Source organism: Physcomitrium patens, chromosome 15 (genome assembly GCF_059467195.1).
Source record: "Physcomitrium patens ecotype Gransden chromosome 15, ASM5946719v1, whole genome shotgun sequence".
Lineage (NCBI taxonomy): Eukaryota > Viridiplantae > Streptophyta > Bryopsida > Funariales > Funariaceae > Physcomitrium > Physcomitrium patens.
Window position 1 is genome coordinate 16059463 of NC_143424.1, and position 25391 is coordinate 16084853.

At 35.4% G+C, this 25391-nt stretch overlaps 2 protein-coding genes and 1 pseudogene across 4 annotated transcripts; 1 reads left to right on the forward strand and 2 right to left on the reverse strand.

Moving 5' to 3' along the window:
* The first annotated feature begins 371 nt into the window (after nucleotides 1-371).
* LOC112292849 (GDP-mannose transporter GONST1) lies at nucleotides 372-5759 on the forward strand. 2 transcript variants are annotated; one of them, XM_073539274.2, is made up of 12 exons: nucleotides 372-507; nucleotides 923-1034; nucleotides 1198-1611; nucleotides 1845-2015; nucleotides 2151-2346; nucleotides 3030-3169; nucleotides 3391-3520; nucleotides 3713-3811; nucleotides 4138-4286; nucleotides 4546-4662; nucleotides 4999-5096; nucleotides 5270-5759. In XM_073539274.2, the coding sequence occupies exons 3-12, from the start codon at nucleotides 1601-1603 to the stop codon at nucleotides 5314-5316; spliced, it is 1158 nt and encodes a 385-aa protein (XP_073395375.1). In that variant the 5' UTR covers nucleotides 372-507; nucleotides 923-1034; nucleotides 1198-1600; the 3' UTR covers nucleotides 5317-5759. The 2 variants fall into 2 exon arrangements, with proteins under 2 accessions (XP_073395375.1, XP_073395374.1); XM_073539273.2 differs by lacking the exon at nucleotides 372-507 and adding an exon at nucleotides 649-788.
* An 8712-nt stretch (nucleotides 5760-14471) lies between these two features.
* LOC112292304 (outer envelope pore protein 24B, chloroplastic) lies at nucleotides 14472-17369 on the reverse strand. Its single transcript, XM_024540638.3, has 3 exons — nucleotides 16768-17369; nucleotides 15447-15806; nucleotides 14472-15200 (listed from the first exon to the last, which is right to left on the reverse strand). Exons 1-3 carry the CDS (start codon nucleotides 16972-16974, stop codon nucleotides 15123-15125), a joined length of 645 nt encoding a protein of 214 aa, XP_024396406.1. The 5' UTR covers nucleotides 16975-17369; the 3' UTR covers nucleotides 14472-15122.
* A 1095-nt stretch (nucleotides 17370-18464) lies between these two features.
* On the reverse strand, nucleotides 18465-23656 carry LOC112292305 (uncharacterized; annotated as a pseudogene). Its single transcript, XR_016506496.1, has 9 exons — nucleotides 23483-23656; nucleotides 23204-23342; nucleotides 22934-22987; nucleotides 22620-22697; nucleotides 21688-22158; nucleotides 20199-21601; nucleotides 19229-19350; nucleotides 18979-19097; nucleotides 18465-18812 (listed from the first exon to the last, which is right to left on the reverse strand). The product of XR_016506496.1 is annotated as an uncharacterized LOC112292305 (transcript).
* Nucleotides 23657-25391: the final 1735 nt, after the last annotated feature.

A 25391-nucleotide genomic window follows, 5' to 3' on the forward strand; every position in this document is an offset into this window, starting at 1 on the left:
AGGCCGCTAATACGGACAACCACTTCAGAGATCGAGAGCCATGACTGAATGGAAAAGGAAAAATAGAAAAAGGGGCAGAGACTAATACTAACTTAGTGTCCATTCCATAGTCCCACGTTCGCCATGAGCCATCTCCCTACTCACTTTTTTGTCTTTTCAGGCCCTTCTTCATCAATTATATTATTCTTTATTAGAGCTGCTGGCTTTATGTTTGGTTTGCCAGTACCCCCCCTCTCCCCGCCTTCGTCCTGCTAATCTTGAACTGTTATTAGGTTTTCCTACACGGAGCTGGCCGCAGACCGCTGAGTCCCGGCTCATTATGTAATTGCGGACCAGCGCTTTTCATTAATCAGGAACTCATTGCTCCGAATTGCAAGAATGTCTGAATTTGAGGACATGGATCTGGCGGCATGGAAAGTCACCTCGGGAAGGGCTGGAGGAACTCGGTCAAGGGTTTGGAGGTTTATTAGAGAATCGTAGATGTTGCGTCCAGTTTCAGATCTTGTGGTGCGCCGCGGATATGATGCACTGTCCTGGATTTAGCGATTAATTTCTATTGTCACAATGGACGTGGTTCTGGTTTTTCTATTTATGGAGAAATGTGTCCCTCGATCCAAAATTGTCGTGTTGTCGTTTTCGCTTTACTATGTATTTTCTGTGCTCTCTTTTCTACCTCCTTAATATCGAGTTTTTCAATAAGCGCATGTCAGGTTGTGCTGGTTATCATCACCAGCCGCGGTTGTGATCGAGTGGGAGTTGGAGCTTCGGCGATTAGTGTGAAACTAGTAGTATGTTTCCATATTGCGATTGTATTGCTTGTGTTCCGTGACGAACTCCTATACCTTGAGGAGTTGGTCTTTACACACTAAATTTAGATTTTATTTTTTGTTTCAGTGAAAATCAAAATATCATTTTATTGTAGGAGAAGACACCGTACGTGAGTTAAAGAACGTGGGAGCAAGTGAGGGAAGTCAATGTGAGAGGAGGAGTGGCGATCGTGGAAGTATGTAAAACTCTGGGATGATTCCGTGTGTGTAAGCTTCAGAAGCTCTAACCGTCTCACTTTGCACGCGATTTAGTCACCAGAATAGATTGCTCTGCACATTCGTTAAGCTTTTTTAATTTTTCAAGAGGGAGAAGGGTTGCTGGTCGTGCTTCGCGGCAGCAGTTTGTGAAATGGTTAATTGCTTCTCGCAGGTGCAAGTGTGATTTTTCTCACAAGCTTTTCAACCGCTTGGATTCTGCCTCACCTTCCGCTGCGACTTGGGAGGACTTTGATGTTTTGGTCCTTCCCCCGTGCTTGTGCATTGGCGTAAGCTATTTCCGTCGCAGAGAGTCAACCTTCTGTGGACAGGCATGTCGGTTTCAGATTTGGTGGTGCCGTGACATTGTGGGCTTGTACTCTCACCTCTCAAAGCCGTGGATCGTGAATCACAGTCAACCAGGAAATGGAATTCCGGATTTAGTGTCTCGTGTATTGGTTTTGAAGGACAGGAAACTGATTCGCTCTTCCACTTTGGGTGAAGACAAGATTGTTGGCTACTTTAGGTGGCCGAAACTTATTCACCAGTGTCGCGGTAGAGGACACAGGTGAAGAATCATGGCGACTAGGTATTCTCAATTCTCCCTTGCGAATGTTTTTCTGCTAGGGCTTGTCTACTATCAGGCTTAAAACATTTGAAATTTTAAATCTTGTAGCAATAATCATTTTTTTGTTGTAGTCGTCACTATGTAACTTCCGAATGCAAATGTTTCGATGACTGGAGGAGGTACGCCAGCGTGGTTTGCTGCCCTCAGTACATGAGCTTGTCGATGACTGTAGAATTTGTCGCTCTGCTGCTCAGGGCAATTCGGGTTCTTAGTTCTTCAGAAATTGAAGATGCTGAAATTGGATTACTAGATGATTTTAAAGCGGGAAACGGGCACAATGTTGTGAATGGAGTTGCCAATGGAACATCGTCTGCGCCTCTTATTAGTCCGGCTAGTTCTTTACGAAGAGGTGGCTACGCCAGCAAGTAAGCTTTCTAGTTGCCCTTTCACACATTTGAGCAGTGGCAGCTCTACTTTGCTCTTGGATTTTTTCTTCGAATTAGTTAACTTAGTCGTCACTGACATTTGTCAAGTCGGGTTTGGGTCTGGTTCGGTTCTAGGTCGAGTCCGGCAATTCGGGGCCTGGATGATGTCGAAGTTGGACACGAAAAGCCAGAAAAGCCAGCGCGGTCTCGGAATCAGTCGTTCGTGTCCGGCTTGGCCTACTGTATATCGTCATGTGGGATGATTCTACTGAATAAAACGGTTTTGTCCGGTTATGGTCTCAAGGGCGGGATTGCGCTAATGTTTTATCAGGTACTACTGCCTCTGGTTATGTCATGCGACACTGCTCAACCCCTTCGTCTCTCTCTTTCAATCACCCGTCCCTGTCCACAAGTCATTTCTTCAATCCCAAGTGTGGTGATCGGCAGTGTGCATTTCATTGCCTAAACTGTGAAAGGTTTCGGTTCTAGTACACTATTATATCAGTAAGCTGCTGAGACTGTATTAAACAATCATCGTGAATCTTCATAAACTATGCATTACGTTGTAGTCGGAGATTGGAAACGAAGATACATGTGGTATTCTTAGAATGTCGTGCTTGTGTAAGATCCTCTGCCAGTTAAGATTCCTAGGAACTCATTTCATTTCCTCTTAAGAGTGTGGCGAATTTTTAGGTCTTCCCACCAGTAATTGTCAATTGCTAAGGAAATTCGCCGAGTTTTATTTAATTCTTTATTTATTTATCACTTTTCTTCTTAGTACTTGATATCAATTGCACTAAAATTGGCTCAGTTAAATGATCTAGACTAAATTCCGTCTGAAATACACGACTCCTGTCTGTCATTCAGTAGGTGATTATCCTCCAAAATAAGTGTTATCCTAAGAAAATCGCGCAATGTAGCTTCGAAGGCTAGATTTGTGTAACTCTTCTGTGAGACGGATCGCTTTCTTAAGTAGTAAAATAACCTTGATGATTTGTCATTGATGTTGTGCAGAATGTAATTAGTGTCTTGCTGGTTGTTCTCTTGGAATTTTCTGGAGCTATAGTAACTGAGCCTGTGACATGGAGGCTCGTCAAAGTTTGGTTTCCTGTCAACTGTTTATTTGTTGGCATGCTAGTGACTAGTACCTACAGGTAAGTTCTTTCATGATCAGCACCTACTACCTCGAGCAAATTGTCTCTGCGAAGTTCTGAAAGCTCACATTGCACACAGCGAACATGCCATCCTTCAGCTTGCTGCCTACTAATGCTGGAATTGCTGTTTCAGTTGGAAGGAACAATATCATTTTACCATTAATGTGCAATACTCCGATGGGCTATGTCATTTAACTTTTTTTCGGTGGGGTTGTGAACAGTTTGAAGTTTATGAACGTTGCTATGGTTACAATTTTGAAAAATGTCACGAATTTAATCACGGCTTGTGGTGAGATCTACTTCTTCAACAAGCACCACAGCAACAAAGTCTGGGCATCTCTTCTTCTTATGGTATGTCTTTAACCTAGGTTCATTTTCCTAACAACGTTCAGCATTTCATTTTGAAAAATGCAGTGTCTCTTATTGGGAGATCAGTATTAGTTGGAGAAATTTGATTCTTTAAAACCAGTTTTTTTACGTACGTGCTTGGTTGTCGCCATCACAATTCGTTGATTTGTTATGGCTTGATGGGAATGACGGCAGGTTACATCAGCGATTAGCGGAGGAATTACGGACCTTTCTTTTCACGCTGTAGGTTACGCGTGGCAAATAGTGAATTGCTTTTGTACATCCGCGTATTCTGTAAGCTCTTTTCTTTCCTTCATTATTATTATCTCTCCATACCAGTTTCAGGGTGAAGGTTGTATAATGACTGGCTTGTGTGATTCTTTGAAATTATTCCACATCCTAGATTGTTCTCATTCATTCTTATTACTAAATTTGGTGCGAGCAGTGTACATGCATCATCTTTCCCCATCCTTGTCATACACAGTTTCTTCGGAAAACTAGGATGTATGTTTGAGATGTAGTTAAAGCCTTGTTCTCAATCCAGAACCTTCTCATTCTTGAAAATTCGGCTCAATCCTAGGTCTCCAGCACATTGTTGATAATATTTGACTGGATTGCAGTTGCGCCTGAGGAAAGTGATGGACCTAGCAAAACAGAAAACGGTTTCAGGCACCTTGAATGAGTTCTCAATGGTTCTGCTAAACAATCTGCTTTCCATACCTTTGGGTTTCATTCTCATCCTTATTTTTGAGCGCGACATCTTCTCTATGTAAGTTTCCCTTTATATTAATTCTTACACTTTTTTTCTGTTTTCCTCCTTTTTGTCTTGCTGGCTACATTAGTATAAACTATATCTGTCAATGCATGCAAACACGGTCATAGCCAGATTAATTTGGACGAATTCTCACTGTGCAAGCATCCTTACCTTCATGCTGTGACTAAGTAAATTTTCTGTCGATGCTGCTTTAGTTCGATGCTTTATCCTTTTTCTACTTCATCTCCTGAACTAAAGTTTTCCTTATCAACAGGCCAGCATTGCGAATTCCCATGTTCTGGGTAGTGGCTACTATGAGTGGGGTGCTTGGCTTAGCTATCAGCTTCACATCAATGTGGTTTTTACACCAAACTAGTCCCACAACGCACAGGTGTGTACCACTGTTATAAGAATGATGCTGGATCTTTTCGGTTGCTATCCAAGGAAGTGAAAGTTTGTGAATTACTTCTGTTGATACACCATGGTTGAATATTACGTTCTGCATAATTTACAACGAAAGCTCTTATGCTCCGCTGACATCCAGAATGGATCCTCCTTCTGCTTAAGTTTTAACTGGGGACATAGAATGAGAATGACTGACCACTAGGACAGAAAATTGCAGTGTAGTTCAGGCTAAAGTTGCACCCAGTTTGAATTTGATTCTTTACGGTTAAAGATCCCCTTTTTTTTTTTATGTTGACAAAACTGTGGCTTGGATATTGTGCAGTTTGGTGGGTTCATTAAATAAAATCCCGCTATCTTTAGCTGGTATCATGATATTTAAAGTGCCAACAAGTGTACCGAATATGTTCAGTATATTCTTTGGTAAGCTTGCGGCAGTCTTCGAGCTGCAATCACGTAGTTGCAAATACTTACGTTCCCTATTCTTTTACACGTATCTCGTCATGATATAGGACTATGACATTTCAGGTTTAGAGTTCATGCTCATGATTTTGTTTGTTTCCTGGATGAACTCTGAATTTAATTTTTTTTTCCAGGACTGTTTGCTGGAGTCATGTTTGCCAAAGCAAAGATGTCAGGATAAACAAGATGGCTAAGACTATCCTCTCGAAGCTAAGCAGTCCAGCCCCCTTCAGCAACGTACTGATGACTACGAGTGCAACGAGAATTGATGCGGTTATTTGTGTATCCATCTATGACCATAGTTTTGACATCCGTAGGGTTATTCCAAGGCTCGCGCATGGTCTCTGGATGACGCTCCACAGTATCGTGAGATCTAATGTTGACATCTAAATGTCCTATGCCTACTGTGGAGCTTGTTCAACTCGACGCAACTGCAGTGCTCCTCGGATTTAGTTTGCTTAGTTCTGGTGTTCTGAAAAACCAACAAGTCTTCTTGATTTGTTAGACGAACACCAAGACTCCATTTATTGTCTCAAGTATGAGGCCCTATTCAGGCTTACACATCCATGAATTTATACTACAATAAGCACTTTATTAGAATACAATTTAAACACGTTCTTCATAGATGAGGGTGTTTGTCCAGAGTTCAGTATCCTGATTTGTTGTACGCTTGGTTTTTAGCAACATCTTCCATTTTTGCAACACATACCGTCAAGCACCATCGTCAGAACAAAAATATGGTTTGTTGCAGCACTCACGCAAAATATGTTCCCGTTGAGTGAACTGATCGTACTAGATTCTTCCATTCACTTGAATGTATAAAAAATGTAGCAAATTTCATTTAGAATTTCACTTCAAAATTAATTGTGTTAAAAAAAAATACAAATTTTATATAAAATAAGCCTACCTAAAACAAAATTTCGGACCTTTATAATAATATTTTCATTAGAAAAAATATTTGTTAAATTTAGATTATACAATTTTATGCCTACAAGTATTAATTTTATTTTTATTTTCTTTGTGAATAGGATCTAACAATGGCAAGATTTAGTCAATAAGTAATACCTACAATGTAACTGTATTAGATTTATATAACTTTAGAGCTATTTATAGCTGGAATAAAATAATTCTATTAAAAAAGATTTAGATAATTGGACTTTTTTTTATTTCTATCTAACTCTATAATAATACTATTATATAATACAATAATACTTCAAATAGATGAAGTGTCTAATAAAGGATGTTTTCTTAATACAAAAAGATGTTAACATTCATTTAAAGATTCTTATTTAGATAACACATAAAATAAAACAAAAAACATCATAACTATTATTTGTAAAAAAATGCTTCTTACTATCAACTAAAAAGACAAGATCAACATGACAATAAATATGCCTAGAAAAATATCAAATGCTATAAGAGCCATAATACATTATAGTACAAATAGAATAAGTTTTTTGATTTTGTATTAATTCCCAGTTATACTCATTTTGGACCAAGAAACTCATCTCGTAAGTATTACAATATAAGGTACCCAAATTTAATATAGAACCAAATTAACTAATATCTTTTTGGAAAAGAAATAAAAAAAAACCATTAAAAATACAACTTATTATAATCTTAATAATGAAAAAATAGTTTTTGAAAAGAAGGCTAAGAAGCATAAGCAAAAAATATTATATCAAAATAAAATAACAAGACGGTTTTGATTGAGATATAAGAAAACTTAAAAGATATAGAAAAAATATTGCTGAAAAGAGGATTTGAGAAAAATAAGAATACATACTTTAATCTTATTTCTATTTATATCAAGTATGTAGGTACATGATTGTAGTTCATTCTTTCTAGTACCTTACTACCTAAGCTACTAGAACTTTATTAACTTAGCCATCAAAAAATGTTCTAAAGAAATTTTTTTAATGAATTTTTTTGAGAAATTTAGTTGAATATATTTTAAAAAAATATTATTAGTATGAACTTATTTCTAAAATTTTTGTTAGAAGATTTTAAAAATTTTCTACAAAGATCAAAGAAATAATTGAAGTTTCTAAAAAGATTCAAAGTTCTATTCATGACACAAATATCTAAATGCCTAGTTGCCAAAATCAATTTAACTCATCAATTGCAGTACTACAAGGACCTTTTTTTTTTAATAATAAATAAGTTTCTATCTACTAGGTCTAAGAAAATGATTTGTAATTATAATTTTTTAAAATTATTGACTAATTTACAATAAAATATTGTTTTTATTTATTTATTAATTAAAATAATATATTTTTATTAAATTAAAATCTTTTCTAAAAAGCTTAAGTTATAGTATAGAAACATTACAAAAAGCTAACTAATCTTGTGAGGAATTAATTAAAAAAAAATAAAAACAGAACTATAGAAATGGATGCAAGATTTTTTACTTTGTTAATTTATTATGTGAATCAAATAATTTTTTTCTTCATTTATTTAATTAATCTAATCTGATTATATGTATATATATATATATATATATATATATATATTACAAGGAATTTTTTTTAAAATTTTAAATATTTAAATAATTATTTTATATAAAAATAAAAAATTCTTAATATATTTAATTGGGAATTATATTTTATTTTTTAAAAAATAGTTCAAATAAGAGTTTTTTCCAAACAAACAATCTCTTTAATTATTGCCAACATTTAAACTAATTTGATAACTAGCCACTTTTCTAGTTTTTTATGTCAAAAAATATATATTTTTGATTTGTTTTAGTCTATGTATGTCAAAACAAAAAATTCCAAATGAAATACATACTATTAATATATATTTAAAGATTCTGAATCCACATTCTTTAGTTCTTGAAGACACAATATGTATTATTGTAGTTTCTAGCATATACAATCTCTACTATCAAATAATTTGTCACGTTGATTTATAATTATTTAATAGAATAAAATATCTCATTTAAATTACAAAATAATAAACTAGACATAAGTATGTAGAGAAAAAAGAAGATTTTTTTTGATTTTTATTAAAAATTATATGAAAAATTATTTGATATATTTGTAGATAATTTGAAAGAAAAATAATGAATACCAATATCAAAAAACCAATTGGATGGCTTACATAATATATTATAAAAAATCTAATAGAATTTGCATTAAGTTTTTGAAAAGTATGCAAGATTTTAAGTTGAAAGAATATTCTTTTTATAGCACAAATTTTAACTTTAGTAGTTGTATTATTACAAGTAACAAAACTTTTTTCTTAGGAAGAAAATTTACAAAAAACCAAAATGTACTATCTAATATATTATTAAAATATTAGACCACTATATTCTTTCTAATACAAGCTAGGTAGGTTGAATCAACATCTATCACATACATAATTGTTACTATTAATTACTTAGATAAGAAGAATTAAGTAGAAGTGAATAAAAGTTTGTAATTTGATAACATCTTATGGAAAAGCTTCTTAGAAGCTTCAAAGTTGCAGATTTGACTTTATACATGTATGTATGTGATTATTAGGTTGAAAACTAGGCCAATAAATTGGCCATGTGGTGCACATATAGAAAACTTGTCTTGCAAGTCATACATATATTGAAAAACACAAAGAATATCACCACATAGTTTTTAATAAAATAACATATACAGAAGCAACAATGAAGCTTTCTTCACTCTTCTCAACTCTTTTTTTCTTTCTAACCTAGTTTCAAGATTCTTCTTGTCTTTGGCAATATATTCTTTTTATCTTAGCCATTTCAATTTTCTTCTTGAATATATATACTTTTTAATTTTAAATTTATTTTTATTTTTATTTTTATTTTTTATTTTTTAGTCTTTCTTTGAAATACATCTAATTAATTAATTTTTATTATTTAAATTCTTACTTTTAATAATTTAATAAGAATGCTAATTTATTATTTTTATTTTGTTTTAAAAGTGAGTACATTATCTTACTTCTTTTGTCGTATCATAAAGATTGTGAACTATCACTTTTAAACTAATATTCTTTATTTTTTTTAATATTAATTATTTCTTTAAGAAAAGTCAATTATCATTCTTTATAAAAAAATTCATTTGATTTTAGAGGTTATAGAAACCTTCTTCTAATTTAACTTTTGAATTTGTTGAATTAGACTATTATAGAAATGGAAGGAATATTTTTGAATGATATATTTGGCAAAAGTGAGAATATATTTGCAACTATTGCAGATCTTCATGAGCTTCCCAACATTCTAAGAATAGAAATTTCTTGTTTTATCAACATCAATAATAGAAGTACTATTCCTATGCCTATAGAAGAAGTCAATAAAAATATTCAATGCCTATGTTAAAAAATTGTCCAATTGGAAAAAAACAAGGAAATTAATCTCACAAATAAATCTAAAAAGTCTTGCTACTATTAATATGAAAGATGTAAAGATTAGTATGTTGGAAAATTTTGCTGGAATAAGATAAAAATTTTGAAGATTTTTACAAAAAATCAAGATCTATTTAAGATTACATCCTTTTCAATATTCTAATGGATTTACCTTAGTTAGATTTTTAGGCACAATTTTACTTCAAAGTGATTTTTCTTGGTTTGCATCTTTGATGAAAAATTCTTCACTACTTCTATATAATTTGAATTCAATCTTTGAAGTGTTTATGGCAACATTTGAAAAAAATCATTAAGAAACAATAGTAGAATCAAAATTCTAATCTTTACAATAAGGATCACAATTAGCCACGATATGTGCTATTGAATTCCAAAATTTGACTTTCAATATGGATTGAAATGTTAAAGCTCTTATCAATTAATTTTGATATGTCTTGAAAGATAATTTCAAAGATTTATCATTAATAATACCAAAAATAGATTATTTATTATTACACAAGCCACAACATGTAACAATTAATTTTTCAAAAGACAAAAAAAAAAAAAAAATTGATCGAAAAGGAACAAATCAAGTCATGAAAATAATTTTTAAGTTTCAAGAAAATTATTCATCAAGGCCAAAATCTATATAGATTGTTTTGATATATTTTTAATTTTTTATTAAATAAAAAGACTTCACTTTATTAAAAAAGATTATATTAATATTATAAAGAATCTAAGCACACTACTCAATCTTGTCTAAAAAAACAACATAACTACAAAATGAAGAGTATGGCTGCTAAAAAAAATAATATATAAAAAAATAAGTTTATCTAGCTATAATATGGACTATGTAGCAGGAATCTTATACAATATCTAATGAAGGTCATATACTCTCCTCAAAACCTTCACCTTATTTTATAATAGATATTTTTTTTAGAACCAAAAAATTATAAAGTTTTTGCCTTCTTAGATTCAAGATTTTTTTTTTTTTTTTTTTTTTTTTTTAAATGAAGAATTTGTTAAAGTATAAGAAATACTCTTAGTAAAGAAGATTAATCTTATGCATGTAGAAGTCATAAATGATCATCATTTTCTTGTAGAGATGCTACCTATAAAATTATTCCTATAGATATAGTAACAAATAGTCACAATAGCTTAGTAATATATAATATTATTAGATTTCTATTTAATCTAGATTTATTATGGCTAGATAATTATAATTCTTAAATATATTAGATTTCTTGTAATCTCAATTTTTTCTATAGTGTAATCCAGATTTTTGTAGAAAATTATAAGTCTAATCAAATCAAATTCTTATTAGTAGATACAAGAGCTTTTATGCATATTACCAAAAAAATGTCATCTTTTGTTCTTTATGCTAAACTCATTTTTAAAGGTGAAAAGACTTCAATCAAAATTTTAAACTAATATAAGGATTAACAAGACATTTTTAAGAAAAATAATACAATTTTTTCTTTTTTTCTTTTTTTAAAGCATTGTCTTTATGATTGCTTAATTTATCTTCAAGATAAAGCTTAGCTGCCATTTGGACGAATTTATAACTTATCACACAACAAGTTGGCTATACTTAAGAAGTATATTAATGAAAACTTGACCAAATTTTTTATATGCCATTCAAAATTTCTAATAGAAGATTTTATTTTATTTTTTTAAAAAAAAATACAGATCATTGCACATGTATATAGATTATTGAGTATTTAATAAGATCACCATGAAGAATATATATTATTTATTTGAGGCATACAATTTAATACACATCAAAGAAAGTCATAAATAAAAGATTATATTTCAAAACATATAGGGGCATTTTGAATATAATATCATGCCTTTTGAACTCATAAATGTATCAATTTCTATTTTACATCTAATAAATGATTTTTTTGAAGAATTTTTGGATAATTTTATTATTTTTAAAATTTAAACAACATTTTAATCTACTTTTAATTAAACATAAATTTCATGTTTTTTGTATATTACAAAAACTTAGAGTTGCAAAACTATATGCTAAGATGAAAAAGTGTGTATTTTATGTAACTCAAGTTGATTTTTTAGAATATATCATTTCAAATCATGGTCTTATAATGGAGCTTAAGAAAATTTAGACTATCATGGATTGAAAGATTCAAAGAATAATAAGAGATATACAATATTTTTATATAATTAGTAAATAAATATTAGATATTTATTATTATTTTTTAAAAAATAACAACTCTATTTACATGTTTGATATATAAACAAAAGCTCAAGTAAAAAAAAGAACTTAAAGAAAAATTTATAGCTATAAAAATAGCTTTTAAAATGGTTTTAATTTTGTATTGAATTGATTTTTTTAAGACATTTTTTTATAAAATAGACATATTAGATTTTGCCTCAAGTGAGATATTATGTTAAAGATATGAATCAAAAATAATAAAAGCCTCAATATATTCTTGTATTATTATATATATATATATATATATATATATATATATTCACTTAAAGATAGTTAAATATTGATACTAAAATAGTTATTGTTAAAGATAAGAAGATTAGAGATTCTTGAAACAAGACTAAGAATAAGAAAAATGTTGAGAATAGTGAAGAAGGCTTCATTCTTGCTTCCACATATACTATCTAATTAGTAGCTACATGTCAATATTTTTATAAGACTTCCAACATGTATTCAACTTGTTAGACACATGTCTAATTTGTAAGACAAGTTTCCTATATGAGAGCCATATAGCCAACATGTACTACAAGTTTCTAATATGTTCAACACATGGCCAATTTGTTGGTCAAGTTTCTAACCTATCAATTTCTTATAAATACATATACAATCAAATTTGTGTCTATGAAGCTTTTAAAAAGTTCTTTCAAAAGATATTATCAAATCTACTTATATTTATTTTTTATCTAACAAATACTTTTTCTTTGGATAATTATGTATGTCTAAGATATATTATCATAAATATATATATATATATATATATATATATTTTAATTCAAGAATTTTTTTAATTATTGAGATTAATTAGAAGATCTATAAGAAAGAGCTTCTTACAATTGTGAATTCATTTAAAAAATGATGCCACTATCTTAAACGTACTTTTAATTTAATAATTATTTATAAAAATTAAAAAGATTCCAATTATCTTAATTCAACATGTATTTTAAATTGTTGCTAAGCTCATTAAAGTATTTCTTTGTTAAAATTTGTATTCAATACCACATATCAACAAATAGAATAATAAAATATGTTAGATATCTTTTTATCTTATATTAAAAGAAAGAAATATAATTTCTAATTATCAAAAAATGATTCTTTTAAAGCCATAGTAATTTTATCTTCAAATTATGTGATCAATATTGATTCTTGATTTCATCTTTCTTAATCAAGTTTAATCAAGTATATCCTTAGATCTTCTTGTTCATGATATTAAAAGTATTTTTAAAGTTTTTTATGATACTTCTTAATTTAAGTTTTATTTTTTTATTTTTTTATTTCAAGCAATAGTTATATATTCTAAAAGGTGAAACATTATTACATGGATCTTAAGGTTGTCATAATTTTTGAATTACAAAACATTTTAGATATAATAAGAGTTTGAAATTAATATCAAGAGAACTTGACTTGATACATGTCAATAGGTGATTAGTAGGTTAAAAACTTTCTCAATAAGTTGATCACATGTTGCACATCTTAGTCACTTGTGGTACAAGTTGGCCATGTAGTATACATATAAGAAATTTGCTTTGCAAGTTAAACACATGTTGGAGATCCTATAAAATATCACTATGTAGTTTCTAGTAAGATAGTATATATGAAAGCAAAAATGAGGCCTTCTTCACTATTCTTAACTCTTTTCTTTCTTCTAATTTAGTTTCAAGATTCTTCTTGCTTTGGCAATAGCCATTCTAATTTTTTTTCTTTAATATAAATACTTTCCTAATTTTTTTTTTGTAATCTTTTTTTAAGACATATCTAATTTGTTTATTTTCATTCTTCAAGTTTTTGTCCTTGACAATATTTAAGTTGAAAGTTGATACAAAATAAAAACAATAAATTATTAAATATGTTTTCTTAAACAATGTTAAAGTCAATATTTTAATCATATTACTTTTTTTTAAGAAAAAGTAATTAAAGAATTTCTTAATTACTTATTCTTTAAGAAAAAGTAATTAAAGAATAAGTAATTAAATTTTATATTATTTTATTTTGATTTTATGATAATTTATAAAAATTATATATATATATTGCACCAAAAATCATATTTTTTTAATATTTTAAGTTATTTTTTAAAAAATAACTATTAAGCTAGGCAAGACTAAAACTACCTAAATATGCTTGTTAATAATATAATTAAGATTATAAGTCAAAACTATAAATATTAATAATATTTTTGTCTCTTCAATGCTTATACAAGTTTAAGTTAGGTTCTTTCATTAAGATTGTCAATTGCATAAAGAAGTTTCTTACAAGCCCCTTCAATTCCACAATTGTATTGTGGGTTAAAATCAAATAAATGTGTATTTTTCATCCTTGTTATAAAAGAAATTCATCTTTTCTTAGAATTCTTCTTCTAAAAATGATCTTCTCATAAAATCTTATATTTAAATTCAATTTATTTAGGAGTAATATTCAGAAATATATGTATATATATATACACACACACATAAAATACATAATATTTCGCTATGGAATATATTTTGAGATAGTAGATTTACATAATTTGTTAGATTTAGAATCGAGATAAAATTTGACTTATTATTTAGTGTACAATTTCATGTTCACATTTGCAATCACTTCAAACATTCAACTTTTTAAACAAATAATAAAAGTCAACGACGATCATCAAATCCACTTCATTTAAAACCATTCAAACCACAATGACAAAGAAATATGATGATGAATTGCACATGAATTGAAGCAAATGCTCTCAAGCTTGTTGAAGAATTCAGGGATCAAGAATTTTCAAACTTTGGATCTTGGAACGCTTTGCACGCTAAACAACCAAACTTTTACTCACTTCAATTTGGCTGTAGTTGCTCTAGTACAATGGAAAAGGACGAAGGCTCATTCTCTCAAGATTCCTTTTTTGGTGCACTTGGCATACCAGCAATCGCAAAGAAAACTTGAACACGAAGGATTTTCCAATCAGAGTCCATTTCGTCACTTGAAGACAAGGATTTCAGCAAATTATTTCTCCAGGCTGTATTGATCACTCAGCCGCTAGAAACCCTCAGAGAACCTTTTGGCACTGTCTAAAACTTCCACATGGACTACACAAAACAAAGAAACAATGTCTGCTTGCGGCCCCCACCATGAATTACAATACTTCGACACCACTACATTCCAGGATCTGACACATTCCGGCAGGGAATGGTTGCTAGTAAATGGATGATGAGGATCATAAACTACCAACGACTGAAGACATCAACTTAGAAATGGGCAGAGCATCAATATGTAAAAACAATAAAAAAGAAGAAGAAGAAGAAGAAGAAGATCTCTATGCTCTTACAACATTCAGACATCAAAATGCGCACTATGAACTACTTAGGGAAATGAATGTTTGAACGCCTGATGTCAAATGGATGCTATGAAAGCCGATTAGTAACAACCAATTCTCGTGCAATCTGCACTCAAGCTCAAAAGTCGACGGTCCACGTCTTCTCAGCTACAAGCTTGGGAGTCTTCGAAGCATCAGTAGGTACTGTGGCTGTAATCTGCGCCACTCCACACAAAAACTTACAGTGAATATGTGGTCCATCATAACTAACAACCTCATTTCCAGAGAAACCACCCTATCCTGATTGAACACTCCTATAATTTTCAGTAGCAGCCAAATCCCTATTGACCAAGCCGTACTTCAGATTATCCGAAGGGAGGTACCATCCCTCTTTTCCGATGCACAGAAATTATCAAAATCCAGGCCAGAAAGTAGATGATATTAAGATGAAGGGACAGGATACCTTAAATTGACCATACTCCTTCGAGTCTCGTGTCCACTCTATACCGACGGTGCTTTGCTGAGCATCAAAACAGAAGCGAGCATGATCGTGTGGGCCGACCTTCTTAGACGCGGCAAAGTGCCAAGCTTCAGTCCCGAAATCATACGAAGGCTCCAATGTAGCTCCGCTTCCATGTACGTACGTGTACTTCAATGATCCTTTATTTGTGTTAAAACTGTATTTCCCAGTTACTTTGTTCCGCGTATCTATAGAAACACTCCCTTCCAATACCGTCATGTTGCGCTTTTGAGCATGAATGTACGTCAGCCTCAACGGCTTCTTAGCAATATTTGCCCCAGCCATAAATTGAAATCTGGGAGCCTGCACTTGTAACAATCACCATGAGTTCTAGAATAAAAGAAACAAATGCAGGGATGATTAAAGAAGACCTGCTTCTGGTGCCATTTCTACGAATATTATTTGAAAAACCTATTTCATATAACCCTAAACCTCATCATGTATAAACATTTAAATCCAACCCACAATTTGCAACTTGACACCAGAATATCCACAACAAGGATCTTAATCGGTTGCCAGGGTGTACGAAGGTCTACAAAATTTGATGCCAGATCTGCCTTATGAAACAAACTTCTTGTCGAAATGGAACTAAGAATTCAGAAGCCGTATAAGAAATTGTTCACAACTGGAACTAAAGCATTACAGGTCGTAGCTCTGCTCTCGAGCATTTTCTACTTACACATTTTCTCAGAAGTTGTGCTTAAGGGTTCTTATTAAGGTTAGCTAGAAGGTTTGAAATTTCGCAGGTCCTCTGTTTGTCAAAATGTGCAATACTTGTGCTTCTTGCGATGGCTTTACCCGAGCTTCACACGGATCTAAGACTATGTCAGACATCTAAATACTTCATTAGTTGATTTTATATAGCGATGTGTTCCTTCAGTAACCTTATATGGAACCGGTCTTAGTGTCGAGCAATGGCTATAGGGACCATGACAAGTCAATTACGACCGGAGTCCATACAGAGAACGTCAAAAAATCGACTAAGTGAAAAAACGAAACAATAGCCTTGCAGCATTGCCGAAAATCGAGGATTTCTAAGCCCTAGAAAAACTCTGAATCCCTTCAAGCGCTTGCAAACATAATGCAAAAGACTAATGTTTGCAGACTAATACGGGAAAAACTGAAGCAAGGCGAAGACAGCAGGTATGATCTACTTCTGCAATTTCCAAACCACCAGCGCTCTAGCCATCTAAGCCATTTACCGATAGGCGTGAAAAGAAAAAAATCAAAGCAGGGCAGAGCAGGGGGGAACAAGGGAACAGACCTGCGTGTGCATGTCGTAATCGATCATGAAGGTGCCAGGCTTCTCAACACCAAGAGCGACGCCGCGTGAACTGAGTCCCTCCCCTGGCACGATGGTACTATCAGCGCAGGTGGCCTTGAGCTTCAAATCGCCCACAGGGAACGACAGAGTAGCCGTGGCCGCATTGGCGGCCGCATCATACTTGGTTTTCACTTGCGCCTTCGACATGGCGCCCTCTTCCCCCACTCACCCCCAAAATCCAACTCTCCCTCTCTTCTCTCCCTCTCTCTCTCTCTCTCTCTCTCCCCCCTCACACTTATTCTTAAAAACACAACTCAACACAATCAAGCAATCGCCTCTCCGCTTAAATCCGTGACATCCCTCAAAAACCCACTCACACTCACAGCGCCGCGACCTGATTCTCGACCTCTCGCGCAAGTCGTCACGACAATTCGAAATGGGTGTGGAGGAATTTTGCAAGGGAGGGGAGACACAGAGATGCCTTGTGAGATGACGATGAGTCCTCGGGCGCAGGCCTAGGGTGCTGCCCGAATCCCGCTGCCCCTTCCTCCAGAAATCATATTTCCCTCTGTGCTGCCCCCATCGCTCACATGATAAGTCAAGAGTCGGGAAAACCGTCGAAACGAATCTACTGTATTAATAGTTGTGTGATTGCTCACGGATGACTGTTCCCCGTTTGTCTTCGAAGATTCCATCGTTTCTCAACCAATCGCTCTTAGAGAGCAAAGTTTTATGACGATTAGTTTTCACGCGCACTGGAGATTTGAAAATATTTGTTGGCCAACCGCATGGCAAGCGTATGTCAATCATCTGCTATGGCACACACCATTTGTTTCTTACTACGCGTTTTAGGGAGTTCATGGAAAATACAAACTCATTCACGTATCTTCCAGGGTAGTGAAGGGCGAAGCTGGTGAAAGTGAGTGTTGGATTGATTGACTGTGAAAATGTAAAATATTGCACGACTTACCATATCACAGTAACGTAGTTACATAGATGCCTATTCTCTTTAACAGAGTCAGCTTGTGTAACTAAGCACTCGTGTTGAAGAATCAGCTGTGAGCATCAATTCAGAACCTGAAACAAGCTCATTGCAGTCTTTAAGGTCTACACACCACGGCGTTGGTATTTTCATGGCAATTGGCAAATAGAAGGGCAAAAGTGGCGAAAAAGCACTGAAATAAGCTCTCCTTTCATCATCTGGGTGTGGTATATCTGTCAACGGATTTCCAGGCATACTTTTCGTTAAATTTAAGATTTGAACACTTCTGGATTCAACTTCAATCGAAAAGCGTACAGAAGTGCTAGCCGGACCCAAAAAAAGGAAGGAGCATGGGTAAGACAAAATCCATTTGCAACTCATCAACATAATCAGGAAGTTTAGCCTGCAACTCTACCAGAAATGAGGGGCACGCAACATATTCGCCTTGAAAGGAAAGACTGCTCACGTACTTCGACGCGTACGCCTAAAGCCTTTGAGGACTCACGTCTGACTCAGCTTGGAATGTGCAAGTATTTTGTATTTTCATTTGACTCAATAATTGACTTCGATAGAATACTTACAAGTTGCGTACTTCCGAGACTGTTGATGATTAATATCCAAAGACCAACAATAAATGTAAGACCTCCAAACATCCCGGTGTAAGTCAGGTTAAAGACTTCCTTCAAAGAAGCGCAAGCCATGAATTGGAAGGGCCTGATTCAACACTACTGGGTGAGGCACTGAGCACTTAACACAACCCAGATGTTATGATCTATTGCTTTGGAAGTTCAAGACACGTCCTGGATTGAATAATTTGGGTAAACTCACAAGCAGATACCTTTGCTTCTGTGCTAAGGAGGATTGAATACTCTCGTAATTCCCTATAAAAATGTTCGACGCTTCTACTCTCAAGCATGCAGAAGCGCTATTTTCGACATCCAACAATGACTCATCGAAAGCTCACAACCGGAATATAGGGGTGGTATCAAAGACAAGGTCTGTGATGTGATGATACATTCTCCAACTCCAACTGAACCTGAGAATGCTGAAAATACGAACTAGTCTGCAAATTTTTACACAAAAACCATCAGATCACCGCAGACTCCAGAGAATGCAGAATAAAGAGAAATACTGATTGGATACCACTTATCTGAGAGCTCGCTATGAAACTGTTAACTTGACAGCAATCAGAAAAGACTCAGAATAATACCTTCTGAGCTAGGTATTACCTCCATTATGTACAGCACAGATGCTGCGGTTCTTCAAGCTCTCCCTATTGTTAGGATGCCCATTTGCACCAGCGAAATTAGCTCATTTTTGGCCTCTGAGATGAAAATTTCTATTTGTGCTGTAATAAGAGAAAAATTGGAGTAAATAAGTTTGTTCTCCTGAGTAATTCTTGAAAAAGAAAAAAAAAGAAAAAAAAAAAGAAAAAAAAAAAAAGTGAGACACACATCAATATACCAACACATTTCGTACCTAATCCATTGTGGCTCCACCATATTTAAGAAGTGAAGTAACTTCAATAGAGCCACTTATCGGAAAGCTTCCCATGGTCTTTCAGTCCTCAATGATATACCCCATGTGACCTAAGCACAGAGCTGCAGCAGTAACAGCGTCAATGAGCAGTCCAGTGCAGAACAATATCAAGCTCATAAGGATAATTGTTGGATAAGTACCAAAGACTAAGAAATTATAGGGTTAACGTTCCATTGAGTCCAATGATAGGACTCAATGGAACGGTTGCTGACTATTGTCAAAGACCAGTAACCGAAGTGTCTAGCACTGATCGTCTCTGAGTTGGACTTCAATCACCCTACGGGTGGTGAGCTCCTCGCTATCCACGTAAATCCACAGGTATCCTTGTAGCTGAAAGAATCTCACACGATGGTTTTCCAGTCAACAATCTACTTGGCTCGTTGCTGAGCTTTAGATGCCAAGACTTTATCAACCACCCGAGACATTCTTTCCCAAACAATGGGCTTACTAAGGTACCCATCTAAACCAGTCCCTTCCATAGGACCACATTCTGGTGCTAAGGCATCCGCAGAAAGGGCATAAATGGAAACTTTAGAAATCGCCAGGGGTAAAGCCCTTATTGCTCTTGTGGCACTCAATCCATCAAGAACGGGCATCTGTAGGTCCATGAGTACAAGATCGTACGCTTTTCTTTGCACGGCTTCCACAGCTAACTTTCCATTGCTAACCACCTCAACCTCATGCCCGTAGTACCTGAAGATTTCCGTATCAAAAGCTGTTTAACCTTGTTGTCTTCCGCAACCAACACACTAATCAACTTTGTCTCTCCTTTAGCACATTCTGCCTCAGGTGGTGGCAAGGATGGCTTCGCAGAGGGTTTATCAGTAGAAGAACCTTCCAAGAGAACCTTGCTAGCGTCTTCAGCAAGCAGAAGAGGTAGTACGAAAGTAATTGAGGTGCCTTTACCCACCTCACTTACCACAGGCAGCATCTTTCCCTTCATCAACTCAAGCAAACCCTTGCAAATTGCCAGTCCGAGTCCCGTTCCAGAGGCGTCTCTTCTGGGTGCCCCAGCTTGTGTGGCTGCAAATAAAGTTTCAAGCTGCTCAACCGCGATGCCAGAACCTGTATCAGCGACTTTGACCTCCAAAAAGAGTGTCTTCTCTTTTTTCTCTTCCACTGGCTTTGAGCGAAGTGTCCCTGTTGCTACCATTTGGTCTGCCAAAGATGACACAGGAGGCTGATAATTGAATCGAAGATTGCCACTTGCAGTCCGTTTCATCCTAGCTTCAGATGGAATGGAAGCAGGAGTTTTCTGATCGTTAGGAGGAAAACCAGAAACGTAGCGCCATGACAGTGTGATAGTACCCTTCTCGGTGAACTTTACTGCATTGCTTACCAGATTTACCATAATCTGCCGGAGGCGAACAGGATCTCCAAGGAGAGCAACAGCAGTACCTGTTGTTCCTTCGATAACAAACTTTAGGCCTTTCTCTTACGATATTTTCTCATGCAATGTTGCAACTTGCTCGATGAGATCACTCAGAGAGAAGTCGATCTCTTCAAGAAAAAGTCGTCCGGCTTCCATCTTGCAGAAATCCAGGATATTGTTGATGACTTGCAGAAGGCCCTCAGCTAATTCCTGCATGATTTTGACAAGTTCCTGCTGCTGAGGCACCAGTTTTGTCAAGTGCAGGAGATCGACCATCCCAAGCACACCGGTCATGGGTGTGCGAAGCTCATGACTCATCATGGCAAGCAACTGTGACTTGGCTCGATTGGCCGCTTCGATGGCCTCACAAGCATCTCGATCAGTTGTGACATCTTCGTACAGCCATAACCGGCCATGGGCGGAGCTGCTGCTGACAGGGAATGATCGCACATGGAGAACCCGACGCGGTTTCAAGACCCACTCTTCCTCGATTTCTTGAGGCTCTTCCACTCCCGTGAATGCCTTGTACCACTTCTGAGGATCAGTCCGTTGACCGCCACTACTAGCAGCCAACCTCTTCATGGTGCCAGCAACTCTAGATGGCTCCACTTCGCCATGATTTGGTAGCCCAAGTAAAGAAGCTGCAGCAGGGTTAATCAGAACTTGACCGAATTCATCATCTACAAATACTACTGCTTGTGGCATCATCTTCAAGATTGCATCAAATCGTTTCCCCAAGCGCTCATACTTGCGTGCCTCGATGCGTGTTGCGAGTAGCATGGGCAACGAATGCACAGCCTGAGAAAAAATAGTCTCCGCAGTAGCAGGAACCTTTGAACTATCCTGCCATAACCCAAAGAAAATGCCCTCATACGCTTCCAGCTTGAAGTGGCGCCCAAGAAATGCCTCTGGCTGCTTTCCGAGGATCTCAGTGAATTCTTCTGAAGGTTCGATCCGCCTACATATTCCACTGTCCCATTCACGCGAGCATGCAGCTCGGCGGTGAATTCAAAGAGATCCGGGAAACTCAGTCCTGAGCTCAAATGTTTCGGTTCCGAGAGGAGAGTCTCAACGAGATGCTCCGCATTTCTCTGCACGATTCCTACTGCCACAAGGTCTGCCTTTGACGATGCAGCCACAATTTGCAACACGGAGAACGGCAGATGATCAAACACCGCACCTGGAGACTGCGGAGGAGAATCCCAATGAAGCTCTCTTCTAATGGGTCCGGGAGTTTCGGGGTCTTCCGACGCGACATCCTCTGGTGCTTCTTCTGCAAGTAAGCTCAAGAAATGGTGGCCATTGAGAAGGAAATTCGTGGGGGCATCACTGCCGACATTAGAGGAGTCTGACTCCTTCTCCCCATCCATCAAACTCTCTCCACTCCATATATAGTGAGGGTCTCTGATAGCCCAAGGCTCTGTAAGTCCTGCACCCACCCCTATGTCTCCCGCAAGCATGCCCTGTCCATATGCCAGTAATGACATTTGCGGCTGTGCTGATAAAGCCCAACTCAGAAATAGCTGTCGAAATCAATCCACCACATGCAACACCTTCAAAATGCTGGAGAAGTTACAAGGTTGTGAAGAGTTTGATGAAAAGAACTCGAATGAAACTGAATACATCATGCAACCCTGTAGCTCTCATGAAAGACTACTTGCTAATCTTCCTCCCAATTTCTGAAAAATCTTTCACTGCGGGAGTTGAAGTCAACAATTCAAAAAATGAGCATCTGTTTCGGAAAGTTCAGCGAATGTCGGCAACTTCTATATCCAAGATTCAATCAGCCAGCAACTCCCCAAGCTCTCCGTTCCCAAACCCTCGAGCGACCCCTCAAACCTAATCTCTGTCACAACATTTAGGTCGTCGGCGATTCTGTTCCATCCACCCTTCAATCTACTTGGCTACCATCTCTCGAGTCGCATTCTCACGTCAGGTACAGCATTGAAACAGCCATACTGTTAACTCTCAAATCATTCGCAGGAATGGGAATCACATGCGAAATTCTACCAGACCCCTCTCCGACGACTTCGACCACTACAATTGCAGTGCACATAAAGAAGCTCGATCAGCACAGGGACAAATTCGTCCGGCTCCTGCCCGAGAGCGCGCCATTGATAAATTCCGTTTCCTGCTTAGATTGCTGTTTCCATTGCCAAAGACCGTCCAAGTGGAAATAAAATCACCTAGAATGCCTCGAGACGATGCTCCGTACTCGATTACCCTCCGCTGTCATAATTACAAGAACGTGATGTGATCGTTACAATCCTGACCTGTAAACCACGCGGAGACCTGCGATCGGTACCCAAATAAATCCAATCTCGTCACTGGACACCCATCACCCAGCTAGGATCACTGTCTATCAGCCATAACGCCATTCACCTCATCGTCGAAACAATCATTCTCCATTCCACCAACTTCGCACAGAACCTCACAACATACCCTAGGAAAATCCTTCACAACAATCTACCACTCCCACCAATTCTTCGCCAGGAATCATCCACTCTAAACCCTAACCCATACATACGCAATCAATACCATACCATAAACCCTCTCCTCTCTCTCTCCATCCAAATCCTCCTGTCCCAATACGCTGAATTCTGGACTCCCAAAACGCTTCGACATGTGCCAAAACTCCCGCGAAACCAAGGACTTCGCTCCCGGACTGTTCCCCTGACCATCCTGCAGCAGCGATTGCAATGAAAGAGCGCATGCAGGGAAATGGTGAAGGCCGAAACAAAAAATGCATGGCAGATCCTCCTCCTCCGAGGCAGGGAGGGAGGGCACCAGAGTGTCGCAGCAATGACACTCCTCCACATCACCTGCGGTCCCACCGTGGCCTTATCATAACCCCTTCGAACACGAAGCAGACTCGGGAGTACCACAAGTCTGCGCCTCCCTCCCTCCCTACCCCACCCACCCCACCCGCCGCCGCTCTTTTTGCCTGGTCCCGCCACAACTCCATAGCAAGGAAGCAATGACAGTGATGGTGCCATGTCCCCCTAGGTCCCACTTTCACACTACCATCCAGACCACACCACTCGATGGCTTTGGCTCTATGTCTGCCTGCATATAAAACTTGTGTCCCATGTTTCCAATGGCAGCAGCAGCAGGCAGGCATCATGATGGAGGAGCCTCACCCCCCATCCTGGCCAATCCCTTCCTCCACAAGAACCCAATGTGAACAAACATTGTGGCTTTTGGTGAGTGCATAGAATGTCATTTGTATTCACTTTGCTTAGGGCTCAAGGTTGTATCTGCAACTAGTGGAAACTTGTGTCATTAGCCACACACAAGCTGTATAATGATCTACTGTTTAGATAGTGAATTGGAGGTCTTTCTGCAAGTTATGCAGGATTTTTTGTTGATTTGAAGGTCTTTTTACAAGTTGTGCTGGGTTTTTTTTTGTTGACTTGGAGGTCTTTTTGCAAATTATGCAGGGTTTTTTGTTGGTTAACGATTTCTCTGATTTTTGACCAATGAGAAGATTCCTTTATGTCTTTGTCTTATGCCCAAGCTTCCTTATTATATAGATGTTGTAAATGAATAATTGTTGTGTTAGTGTTGGTATAATACAGTAGGTAAGAGAAATACTGAATCCATATAAATTGTACACTGTAAGAAGAGTGACAATAATACTTCACTAGCACAGCCATAATTCCTCTGCCTGATCATTTAAGATGTTATAAATTAGGAAAAATTCAGAATAAATAAATAATCCATTGTAGTGGTATTTTTGAATTTGAGTTTAATGCTAAAGGACATTGATTTATTTGTGCTGTCAAGATGTAGAATAATTTATAATATCCATAATTACATATTAAAATTATTGTTAAAGTCTATACAATACCTTAAGTACTTTACATATATTGGTGCTTACTAGGAACAAGTTCTATAATTTTTCAAATAAAATTTATATTTTTCGACTTAAAATTAGAAGACTTAGTTGCATTTTTTATATTCCATATGTAAAAAAATTAACAAAAATATCTTCTGAAATTCATTCTTCTAATATACAAGATCAATTTTCAAATTTGGAAATCAACATATGAATAAAAAAAATGACAATAATTCTAAAATTAAAACAAATGGAATAAACGTCTCAATTAATTTTAAGTTAAAAAATGTATGATTTTGTAAAAAAAAAAAAATAGAAATTTTATTTTTGATATTATTATATCTATTACAATTTTGTACTTACGAGGGATAAATAATTTCAAATAATGATAATTTTTAAAGCCATGAGTTCATGCATGTTTTTTGAATAGATACTCTGTGTACATGTAACCAAGGATGGATTTAAAAACACACACACACATACATATATATAATTTTACAATATATACATATATAGACATTGATGAGACCATATCATCAATGATGAAAAAAACATTTACATTCTTTTGAATTTTTTTTTTGATGAGATAGATTACATAGAATTACATTAGAAAATAATAAATAGATATACAATATGAACATAATTAATATCTCAGTATTTAAAAAAGATCAAATTCAAGATTTAAAAAAAAATCATGCAAATAAATACCAAAAACACAGAGACGTCCTCAATTGCAAGCAATAAATACAAAATTATTATTATTATTATTACTACTACTACTATGTAGTGTATAAAAAAAGATATGTTAGAAGAAATTTTGAAACAAAAATTAAAATTTCTTATAACTTAATAATAATTCATTGCATGCTGGAATATGGTGTGTATGTATATAT